Below are 11,680 nucleotides of genomic sequence, written 5' to 3'. Positions count from 1 at the left end.
GCCTCAGATAATTTGTATGAAAGAAAGAACTGGGAAATTTGTGAGGATAAATTGGTATGTCTATAATTCAGTTCTCGATTTCAAAGACATGATAATGTACGTATTTCGGAGATTTAGGTTTTCACGCAGATTATGAAATATCGGTCTCAATATGATGTTATGCCATTAATAGCCAATATTACCAGACTACATGGAGTCACAGCTCACAAGACAACAGTCCAGCACATTTTAATACAATGTTATTCTTGTAGGATTTCGGGAGACATTCTTAAGTTCTGGGCTACTCTAATTCCGTCGTTCTTCACTGCTACGTTAACACATCTGTGCCTGCGATCGTCACAGACACGAAACTAAAATACGTACAATACAATCATGAAATTTTCTCTTTTGCAGTGCTGTAAAATGCTTGGTTCTGTATCCCGATTCCGTGTGGTATCACTGTAGAGGTGTTTTTATCGCTCTTGTCTCTTGTCTATGCTTGCTGTGGACCCGCTCTGAACACAGATACCGTGTACTAGGACGGAAGGCACGGAAAACAACAGGGTATCAACCCATGGTGTGAATGTTACCTGCGATGCTTAATGCCAGCTTCCGTACCTTTCAGCACTATTATTATGGGCACGGGTTGGGGGTGAAGGGGGACCTGTGTGCACGAAGTCTGTCTCTCCCTGGTTGCGATTTGGAAAGGCGCAGTAGGAAACTGTTATATGATACATATATTGCCATTATTGTTTTCGTATGCAAGTACTTTTTGTAAGAATTTGCAACCCACGGTTAATTAGTGTTTATTATTTGCCGTGTGAGGAATGGCGTGTAATCCAGAATTGTTTCGATATGTAGTGGAAACTGTGTTCAATACTTGGACTGCTCTAAGGCTTGCCGTAGAGCATGGCATGGGTGGACCTCTAGGAAAAGAAAATGCGCTGAATTTGGTGAACCAGGTTACGGATTTATTTTGTAAAACTGATATTGAAGTAGAAGAAATTGCTGATTTTCTAGTAGAGTTTATGGACACACAGTTCCAAACTATATGCGAAGACAACTCTCCAGAGGAGGTAGCAGTTGTGTTGTGGCAGTTCTATCAACACTGTAAGTCAGGAAATCAACATCTAGTCAATTTAGAATTGAGCAGACTTCCGAAATGCGATGTATGGCTATGTAAACATCATCTGGTTAGCACTCAAGAAGAAGCAATGGACCCTGTGGACACAATCTCAAATGGACATAGTAGTAACGTCACAGCAGAAGAACATGATCCAGAATGGACACAGGTTAAAACCAGACGAAGGAGAGAACGGATGGAACAGATGTAAGAGTGTTCCATCGAGCGAAAATATGTAGTTTAGTTTCACCAATTTTTAGCAGACTGTACTCAAAATTGTAATAGTGGAAAGTATGTATCTCACAAATAAATGGTGTTTGTATAACTAATTTTGTTGTATTAATGTTTGCTCATAATTGTGACTGAGCACCTGAACTTTCAGTGAACTGAGTCAAAAAATTCTGCATTCCTCCAGACAGGACAAAAGATGGGCATTGATGTTTCTCAAAGTTTCGTTAATTTTGTATTAATAAATTGTTATCGTCACTGATAGTATATACAAGATACAAATTTTATTTTAAAAGTTTCGCAGAGAGACATAGTGTCAAGAGGAAGTTATGGGAAGGGCTTTCGATACTTCCTGTTGAATGTTTCAACCCACATGGTAATGTTAGCAAGAGCTATAGATGAATAACTATACAAATTTTACATTGTATTTTAGTGAGGTAATATCAAATATATTTTGTTACATTTTGTAAAGTTTTAACTAACACAAAAGTTATATTTGGTAGCAGTTTAACAGTCTATATGTGATAATGGTTCAATTTAGCGATGCTTTTCTATGAATAAGGTCACTTGTACAAGAAACCACTATGTTAAATTGTTAGATATAAACACATAGTTTTGCACAATCTATTTGTAATAAGGTACATTAAAGTTGTCTCTGTGCCTAATTAGTACCATGCCATAATGGACATATGGGAGAGTGAAGGTGAGCACCATTCTTGACCTCTGCACTATACAGAGGTGAGTGGTCAGCTTTACACTGCAAGTGCTTTAGTCCCAGAGAAAGAACCCCTGGTACCCACTAGGCAGAATGCTGGATGGACCTTGGAGCCAGTTTGGACACTGAAGAAGAGAAAAATCTATATCACTGCCAGGAATAAATCCAAGACCATAACCCGTTGCTATACTGACTGAGCTATCCCAGCTTAATTGTTAATATAAAACAAATTAATATTTTGTTCACCATTTGTGATTGTGTTTATGATGTACCCACACACAGCATTTTGCATTTCTAGGTCAAACAGATCATCGTTACAATCTTCAGAATCAAATGTAAATATGGATTTGTGTGGTGGCAGTTTTACATTCTACAAAAATTACATTAACAGGTTTTTGCATTTTTTTTAAGTGCTAATATCAGGCAGTGTTTGGAGACACTACTGTATGTGGTACTATTCTCACCCCAAATTTGGCAGTGTGATGGCTTGCTTGTTGGTGTTGGCAGGAAAGTGAAACATTCTGTGGATATGTTCTAATGACTTGCCAAGTTTCACAAAAGTTCATTGATTTGAGGAAGACAGACACGGACAAAATATGTTTTTCTGCTTGCAAGCAGATGTTCATATATCCAAAATTTAATTTTCAGTTTTTACATATAGAAAGGTGTATTGGTGTAATGACATGTGAAGTTTCACACCGAGGTGTCATTTCTTCTGTAAGGATGTTCCAACTGATTTTCAGGGCCTCTGCCAATTCCTGCATGCCAAATTACATATTCATTTGCATTGCCTCACCATCTTTGAAAAATTACCTGTATCATAACCATCATCATTAATGTTCCTCCCATTTCTGACTCTGTGATTAAGCACGTAGTTAAACATGTCAGTTCATCAAAGTGCATAAGCCCAGATGAAATCATTAGTTTTAATATCAAAGGTTGCTCAGAGATCTTTACCCCAACTTTAAATCTCCTTTTTAATATGTTTTTAAAAGAGAAATTTCCTGCATTATGGAAACAAGCTGCTGCTATGCCTATTTTTAAGAAATGTAACCATAGTGATTAATTGTAGACCTGTTAAAATTTGAAATAAGTTTTCCAGAATACCTGAAATTATAATGCTTGATCATCTTTCCTTTTAGTTTAAATTTAAACTATTGTATATCCATCTCAGCATGGTTTCATTAAAACAAAATCTACCATAACCAATCTAACTACATGCTCAAAACTCTGTTAGTTCACAGGGCAGACTGATTCCATTTATTTTTACCTCAGCCATCCGTTTAATGAAAGTCCCTTATGCTCTTCTTTTGCATTAACTAAATAGTTTTGGTCTGTCACAACATTATATTACAATTTCCGAATGTATTAACCAGATATTCCTTTATTTGCAGTCTAGAAAAGTTATGTTCATGTTTCCAATGCTCTCATAAGTGCCACAGGGCTTCACCTTTATAACCCTATTGTTCAGTATCTATTAAGAATTTATGTGCCCAAATTCATTTTTCTGACATTTTCTGACCATCTAAATACAATAGGTTTTGCATTTTAAAATATACTGAAGGTTGCATCTTGCTTGGAATACCTGTACTACAGCAGGTCTAACAAACTCATTCCATCAAATTTTCCATAAGCATTATCACCAGTACAGGTACAATAGGACATATGGAAGCCGACGTGCTGAGGGGACCTAATATGGATTCCATCTCACACTATATGAAATCTTAACTATTGTTAACTATTGTAAACAATTGTAAGTATTGTAACTTTATTCCCTTATTGTAATCAGCCAATGTACAGTAACTGACTTGTCCTATATCACATAACAATGATCTATAGAGACGAAATAAATAAATAAACTCGAAAATATACAGAAAAATTTGCAAGGGTATGTTATGATATATTGAGTCCAGTATTTCTTGTAATTATAATTGAATGTTGAGTTTGTTGTACATCTCTGGGGAGAAGTGGTCTGTTTCAGAATTTTGAGTGAATGGGCCTGTGGTAGATCTACTGGAAGGATAACTAAAGCCTTACTGACAGGTAGGTTAAAGTGAGCTTTCTTCCTTTTTCTTCTTCTTATTTTGTTTGTTATTTGTATGCCCAGGTTCGTGCTCAGTATTATTTGTGTTGTTTGGGTGCAGTGCATTCTATTTTATGCCTATAATCAACTTTTCAATGACTAAGTCTTGGAACAGCTTGCTAGTGTTCTGATCCTTGTAATTAACTGCACATACTATACATACTAGTGATGGGGTGTACCACAACACCACAGCATCTTATGCTCCTTGGTGTGATCACTCTAGTATTTTATGAAGTGTACAAATTATGAACCCATTATGTAATTTTCTTCATCTTTCTTAGGTCCAGATGTTCTCATCAGCATCCTCTTCTTGAGTACCCTCAATCTATATCACTTATTGTGAGAGATAAGTTTCACATCTATATAAAACAGCAGGCAAAATTACAACTTTGTATTGGCATGGCTCATTCAATATAGCAACCAAGTTGTGGGCTGGGCAACTGGAGAATTTGGGTTTGATTGCTGGTGAAGGCAGTGATTTTTCTCTTCACCATTGGATTCAAAATAGCTCTGGGGCTTACGCTGCCTCCTACCCAGTGGGGCATGACAATTCATCTCAATTTATAGCCAATATTAAGAATGTGCAGGGTTATACCTCCACTTTCCCATATGTCTTCATGTAATGGTACTTAATTAAGCAGAAGGACAGCTTTAATTTTTACCTACATTGTAAGTAGATGGGAAGACAAAATATCCTGAACTGAATGGTAATAAGCACCTGCTGGATTGAATCTGCTATAAATATGAATGCAATCAAATTCATAGTAAAGCAATTTCTACATTTAAATAATTATTAAACCATTATCAGTGTTGAAATTGCAGGCATGAAGGTTAGCGTAAATTGTATGTTGAAATATGTAGTTAATCATGTAGATGACTGTGCTTTCAAAAGCCACTTTCGTGTTCCAGTTTCCCCGTAGGAGTATGCTTATGGATGGCAGTAAAGTTGGATATCATCTTATGCAAAAGCAGTATGTTTCTGACCCATAGAATGGAGGTGCATATCTGTTAGATTATCTCTGGTAAGGTGTGGATGGTATTGTCACATATATGGAATGTGATTATGGACAGGTTTTGTATTGATGATCAGATTTATTGGACTCTTTGATACAGCGCATGACTACACTTTACAATTCACTATTACGCACACAGTCGTCTTCACTACCCGTCGCTCTGTAGCAGCTTCCATCAGTGGACGTTCCCCTTCCTCTGGATTCCTGAAATATCCCCAGCCTCAGCTACTAGGTTCTCACAGCAATAGCTCACAACAACTGAACCTCAGCAGTTCTCTGACTGACTAATTCACACACCAACCAACTCAACTGAATGAACTGTCCTGCTTATAACATCTTGACATGGACCACACAGAAAACACCTTTCCTCTGTTGCTGTTTATGGGTCGTTGCCTATTCACGGCCGTTGTGTAAGTTTGTCTTGCGGTCGTTTCCTAGCAACAGATCTACATATGGTGATGTTGATAGTGCTTTTGTGTGGTGGCAGCATGTGCAAGTGAGCTGTAATACCTGTGTTTGAGAAGAAAATGCTGAATCCATCTTCAGGGTCAAAATGGTTAGGTTTAGGATGTGAGGTTATATACTGTGATGATAAAAGAAGTTATGCAATACCACAGTAAGTATATAAGCTACATACTGTAGGAACTCAAGCGGCCTCCGTAGTCTAGAGGTAACGTTCCCACCTCATGACTCTTAGTACGCGGGTTGAAATACCCGGCGGAGGTCGTCGAAGGGCGGAAAAATTCAGGGAACAAGTCCTCCAAGAGGGACTTCAAGCCGTGGGTCCCGTGTCATAGCTTTACAGCACGTAAAAGAACCTCATATCTCCAAAGGAGGTCACTGAGCCAAATTACGGATATTTCCCGCCCAACAGCAGTCTCTAATACCTCTGGTAGATGGGGGAAGCATTATAGATACCTCTCAGCTAGTAGAGCTGGTCTCGCTGGCTGGGCGGGACTGATGGTAAGCACCAGTACCGGTAGGATATAGAGACTGGTAGAAATCATACAGGGAAGCACAATGGACCAATACAGGTCTAAGTGCATGGGGAAACCCACCCTCTCCAATAACTAACTAACTAACTACCATAGGAACTCAGTGCTGGTTGTTGTCTCAATGGGTCCTTTCCCTGGTGCAGAATGCTCTATGAATTTGTCTGGGAGATTACCAGTTCTCCTTGAATTTCCTTCTAAGATCAGTCTATTGTGTTCATAGGCTGGCTTCATCCATGCTGATATTTGCCCTGTGTGTAAATGTGGAAAGAATGCCAAATTTCTGGGCCAGGCAAGTGATCTCCCACTGTCTGGCCCATCATAAACATTGTCTGTTGAGATGGTGGAGAAAGTTGTCAGCTATTGGGGATATTCTTCTAAATGACAAATTATCTACATATGTTAAGGCAAATACAGGGTTTCAAGGTGGCTGTGTTCAGCACCTGTGCCCCATAGTACTCCATGTAGGTGTTGGCTGTGACTATGGTGACTTCATGGCAACCCCATCCATCTGGTCATAGAACTGGTAACAAAGATAAAAATGTATGTTGGTATGAGATCTCGGTGGAAGGGCTTGGTTGTCGTTAGTAAACTGTTGATCCAGTAGGTCTAACAGGTCTTGAGCATTGGTGATGCTATTTTATGTGGTGACAGAAAATCTAAAATCCATGAACTTTGGGGTCTTAGATGCACAGATATACATGTATTACACATACCAAAAGTCATTGTTCTCTGGTCAGTTTCATGACTTGGTCAGAGTTGAGGTGGTGGACCTCCACGCAAGGCTCCAGGGTGTTCTCAAGCCTCTCTGTCACCACCCTCTCACATTTCGTCAGCATTACTTGGCCACTAGTCAACATAAAGTGGGATGATCGTGGTTGCTCCTGTTGGCTCTATGACAATACCACTTCTTGGCCTAGTCGTAGCATGTAGCAGCCAAGATCATTGGATGCATCCTAAGCATTCAGGAAATCCATCCTCAGGATGATTTCTGCAACAAACACAAAAATCTGCAGGGGCCTCTGCCCGAGAGTGAGCTCCACCACTGCCTACTTCAAGACAGGGAGGGCTTCCATTTCTTCTCTACTTGCCTTCATTTTGGCCTTCATTTCTTCTTTACTAACACTTATGGCGACCCTCAGCTGTCTATGGCTGGCCTCAATACACGTATATTCTTTGCCATCACTTACAGTGGCCCTTAACCCTTCTTGGCCGGCATTCATGGCGGCTCTCAATTCATTTTGGACAGTCTCCACATTTTTTTTGGTTGACATTGATCCTGGCACTCATCCAGTCTCTGCATGATCTGTCATCTCTGCAATTACCCTTCTGACACGTGGTCACGTGATGATGGCAAAACAAAGGATTTGGGTTGGAAATGGATTTATTTAACACTGATTACTCTAATCTGCTAATCCTTGCAGGCATTCACAATCATCTATGTTTAGCCACTTGACTGCTCTAGCTTGGTACCACAGCACTCCATCTTCATAAACTGATCCCTTGTTGTGGTAATGTAACAGAGTAATTAGGAATGGGCTCAGACAAGAATATTGACTCACCTGGCATGCTTCTTCATATCACCTTGTTGCAGAATGCTCAGGCAATACTGTGCATAAAAGTACCTTGACTGGTGTGGCTGGCCGGGGATTTGTGTCTCAGTTATCTAGTAAATGGGTAATTGCAATATTTCTGCAGCATCAAACCTGAACTTTATGGATTTTAGACATCCTGTCATGATATTATTAGTGTCCAGTGTCCTGTTGGTATCATAAATGTTTGTATTGTGACGTGTTGCGCAATGGAGGACAACCCCTCACCCCGTAAGCGGTGACGTAACACTTTCGGAGCGTTGCCGTTGCTGCAGTAATAAGCCAGACAACACCCCGCCTCTCCCTGCGGTGATGTAACACGGGATGCCACCGTTGCTACACAGCAGGAAACAACTCCCGACAGCGTTGCTAGCAACACGGTGCCAGACAACAGTGGTGCCTATTACGTGGCTGTTCTCTGTGTTGTCCGGAACGAGGTTAATAAGGAGCAGCAAAGACTATTCACAGTTAGTTCCCGAGTTACAGTTCTCAAGTTATGAGTTAGCCAGGCAGTCAACCAGTCAGTTGTAGTCTAGCCTTCGCAGGCCAAGTAATTGTAATACGGCAGATAGCAGTAATTGTGAGATTGTAGACTGTGTGATTGTAAGAGCAAATGTGAAATAAAATTTGCTATATCAAATACAGCATGAAATTATTTGTCCCGTTATACACCAACACGTGACAGTATGATTGCCTTCTGGTGCGGCCTCCATAAAAGCAGCTGGAGCAACATGGTAATTTGCATGTTACTTAGAATAGAAGGTTACATTCAAAATTACAAATATACCGAGAGAAATACTTTGGGTAGAAAGAGAGAAAGGTGTGTTGGCAGTTATACTTACAAATACATAGAAATTTGTAATAACAAATAAAAAATACCCTAATTTATATATGTGCTTGTGCTCTGAAAGTGTATGTGAAACATGAAACTCCAAAAACCATCCACAATAGTAAAGAATTAATGTATACAATGTTAGGAGACAAGATTCTTTGGTCATTACCAGAGAGCCTAGACTTACTGCTGAGTCAGTTATATATTTCTTTATCCTGAACTTTACAAGTTTATAATTAACTGACAGTCTTTATGGTACTGAAATGCAGGCTGGAAACAAAATATCATTATATTCAAGGTAAAGTCTTTAAGATATCATCCTTTATGATAAGGAATATGGGGGCATGCCATAGGATAGTTGGTTGAGGAACTATGCTACAAGCTGGAAGGTCGCAGGATCAAATCCCGATGAGTTTATTGGATTTTTTTCAATTTACCTAATCCTTCCAGCTGCACTATGACCCTAGGGTCAACTCAGTCTCTAATAGAAATGAGTACCAGGAATGTTCTTGGGGGTAAAGGGCGGCCAGCGCATAAGGCTGACAACCTTACTGCCATCTATGAGCCGATTGTCTAGAAAATGTGGGAGCCTGAACATCTCACAACCCTATGGGCCTCCATGGCCTGTTATAGGGATACATTTACTTTACTTTTCTATACACATTTCTTATTTGAGATGAAGTAGTTACATACATTAAATGATAAAGAATAAAAATAATGTATTTTTTATCCACTGCCTATTGCTTCACTTGCCTTACCATAGTCCAGTGTCTGCTGAAAATCCAACACAGTGCTACCCATTTCTTTGAAGGTAATGCTTTTTATTTAGTTTTCCATTTCCACACATATTCCTTTTGTATCATAGGGAATGTAATATGATACTTTATTATGCTTTTACCAAGAACTATTTGGTTCTGATAATGACAGGTAGTTCTTCTGAATACAATTATTGTGTATCTGGACTTTATTCACTGTCCTGCTTTCATTTAAAACATAAAACGTTTCAAGGGCTGGATTCTGTCTTTGTCTTCAGGTGGAACCTTCTCAGTTCGTATACCATTGTCACAGAATTTTAGATCTAATTATTCTGTATATTAAAAGTCACATTCCACATCTATACGACTAAAATTTCTGTTGTTACATTAATGCCAAGATTGTGGATTAAGTGCTAACATTAACTTTCATGAATCATTATAAATATAAATGCATGCCATATGTTTGTATGTATATATTTCTTTTGCTTGCCTACATCTAAAATGCTAAGGCCTACAGGATTATGTACCAGAAGGTTACTTGGTACTGTATGAGACATGAGATCTTCATGGTACTGAAGATTCATTCTGTGGTCTTCTGAGTCAAGATAGTATGCAGTCTGGTAGGTGGGTACCAGCATTTTGGAGGAACATATCATGTTCGTGTCTGGATAGATCACTGTGAATTATTTAGCACTGACAATACACATGAAACCAATCTGATTATACTGTCCTTTAAGTTGCATGGTCAGATGTGCAGTTTAATTTTCATTCCTTTCTTAATTACTATTATCACACGTCTAAAATGTTCCTACCTTGTTCATGTCATTCTAGAACTACAGAATACCCTAATATGCACTCAACTCCCAGTTATCCAGCATGTATGGGTAAGGAAGTATGCTGGTTTCATGAGAAAAACTCTTACAGGAACACAACACAGTAAATGTAAAAAAAGGCGAAGTTTTCATTGTGCTTAATTACTTAAGTAAGCACCATGCCATGAAGATATATTCAGGAGTGGAGGTATAGCTCCACCATTCTTGACCTTGGCACTAGATGGAGGTGAGTAGTCAGCTTCATACACTGGTCTCTTCACCCCTAGTGGAAAGATCCCCTAGTACCCATAGGATAGGAGGCTTGGTGTGCCCCAGAGCCAGTCTGGATGCCATGGAGTACAGAAAAATCTCTTACCCCTGCCAGGAATTGAACCCCAACTGTTCAAGCTATAGTCCATTGCTATACTGGCTGAGCTATCCTGGCAGTACAATACAGAGTAGTAAACAAACCTGTACAGTATTGAGCATACAGTGGAATAAATGACAGAATGAAAGTTCACTCCATGCTAATGGATGCAATATTCCAGATGTACTGTAACATGACCACAAATTCAACAAGTCTCCACTGTAATGGCAACTCTTTGAGGTAGGACAATCAGCAACATCACTAATGGTGACTAGGAGAATTACCACATGGTGGATGAACATATACACATAGAGGCTATTCTTTAGTTTTCTTAATAAGAATGGTAAATTTTCTGTTAAATTTTTGCTTGTTGTATGAGAATCCCAGATCGCTGGATACTGCGTGATGGAGAGTTTACTGTATACAAAATGTTGGGAATGTTAAGTATTCTGTAATAAGATTTGTAGTCTAATTCTCTTTCCTACAAAGACTTAGGCAGGTTTAAATACTGCTCTTTTTCATTGTATTGCTTGGAATAATTGTCTGCTTCAAATAAACATTCTGCCACTGGCCTCTTTGTTTGCACTGCAGTAAGGAGGGCATTTCTTATAGATGAGACATCCACAGTGCGCAGATCTGTGGCCCAGCCTATCGCTGCCCAGACACGGATGAATGTAGTTGTACAGCCTTTTCCATAGTTTCCATACTCTCCTGTCTGATAGTCCCAGGGTAGCAAATAATGATACTGAGGCCAGTAGCTCTTTGTCAGGAAGAACACAAGATTGCTATCCAGGTATGACCTGCAAAACAATGCTCCATATAATCATTGTTCTCAGAGATCTGAGAAAAGAAATGTGACAGATAAATTATGTAATTTGCATTCTTCTCTGGTCAACAAGAAGGAAGAATTTGTATATGGGGAAACAATATATGCATACACAATTCTGCTTGTCAGGAATGAGTGTGAGAATGTTGAAAGGGATCTTAGAAAACGAGTTCTGAATATGTAAGCAAAGTTGATCAGCAGAGTCCAGCAGTTGACTCCTTTCATAATGCTGATGAACTGTTTGGTTCCATACCAGAAGATATCCTCTTAATTAGCTGAATAAATGTCTACTGGTCAAGGAAGTCCCTGAATCTACAAGTTTGTGTATTTGCTTGAATGTAAAATTACCATTAAATAAGGAAA

The 11,680-nt window shown here is 39.1% G+C and overlaps 2 protein-coding genes across 3 annotated transcripts in view; one reads left to right on the top strand and one right to left on the bottom strand.

The window, feature by feature from the left end:
- Window positions 1-191: 191 nt before the first annotated feature.
- Window positions 192-1,773, top strand: LOC111872828. Its single transcript, XM_023867032.2, has one exon. It carries the CDS (start codon window positions 807-809, stop codon window positions 1,311-1,313), a length of 507 nt encoding a protein of 168 aa, XP_023722800.1. The 5' UTR covers window positions 192-806; the 3' UTR covers window positions 1,314-1,773.
- A 7,581-nt stretch (window positions 1,774-9,354) lies between these two features.
- The window catches only part of LOC111872819 (acyl-CoA Delta(11) desaturase), a 52,454-nt gene continuing 50,128 nt past the window's right edge, over window positions 9,355-11,680 (bottom strand). For both annotated transcript variants that reach the window (XM_023867011.2, XM_023867013.2), the window contains exon 6: window positions 9,355-11,291. In XM_023867011.2, the coding sequence (XP_023722779.1) occupies window positions 10,973-11,291 (319 nt within the window). In that variant the 3' untranslated portion in view covers window positions 9,355-10,972. The remainder of the gene's footprint in view (window positions 11,292-11,680) is intronic.

This window comes from Cryptotermes secundus, unplaced genomic scaffold, assembly GCF_002891405.2.
Source record: "Cryptotermes secundus unplaced genomic scaffold, Csec_1.0 scaffold79, whole genome shotgun sequence".
In the NCBI taxonomy this organism is placed as follows: Eukaryota; Metazoa; Arthropoda; class Insecta; order Blattodea; family Kalotermitidae; genus Cryptotermes; species Cryptotermes secundus.
This window is presented reverse-complemented; position numbering and strand designations above follow the sequence as displayed.

Coding starts and splice junctions, on each gene's coding strand:
- LOC111872828 (XM_023867032.2), top strand. CDS start 807: ATGGCGTGTAATCCAGAATTGTTTCGATATGTAGTGGAAACTGTGTTC.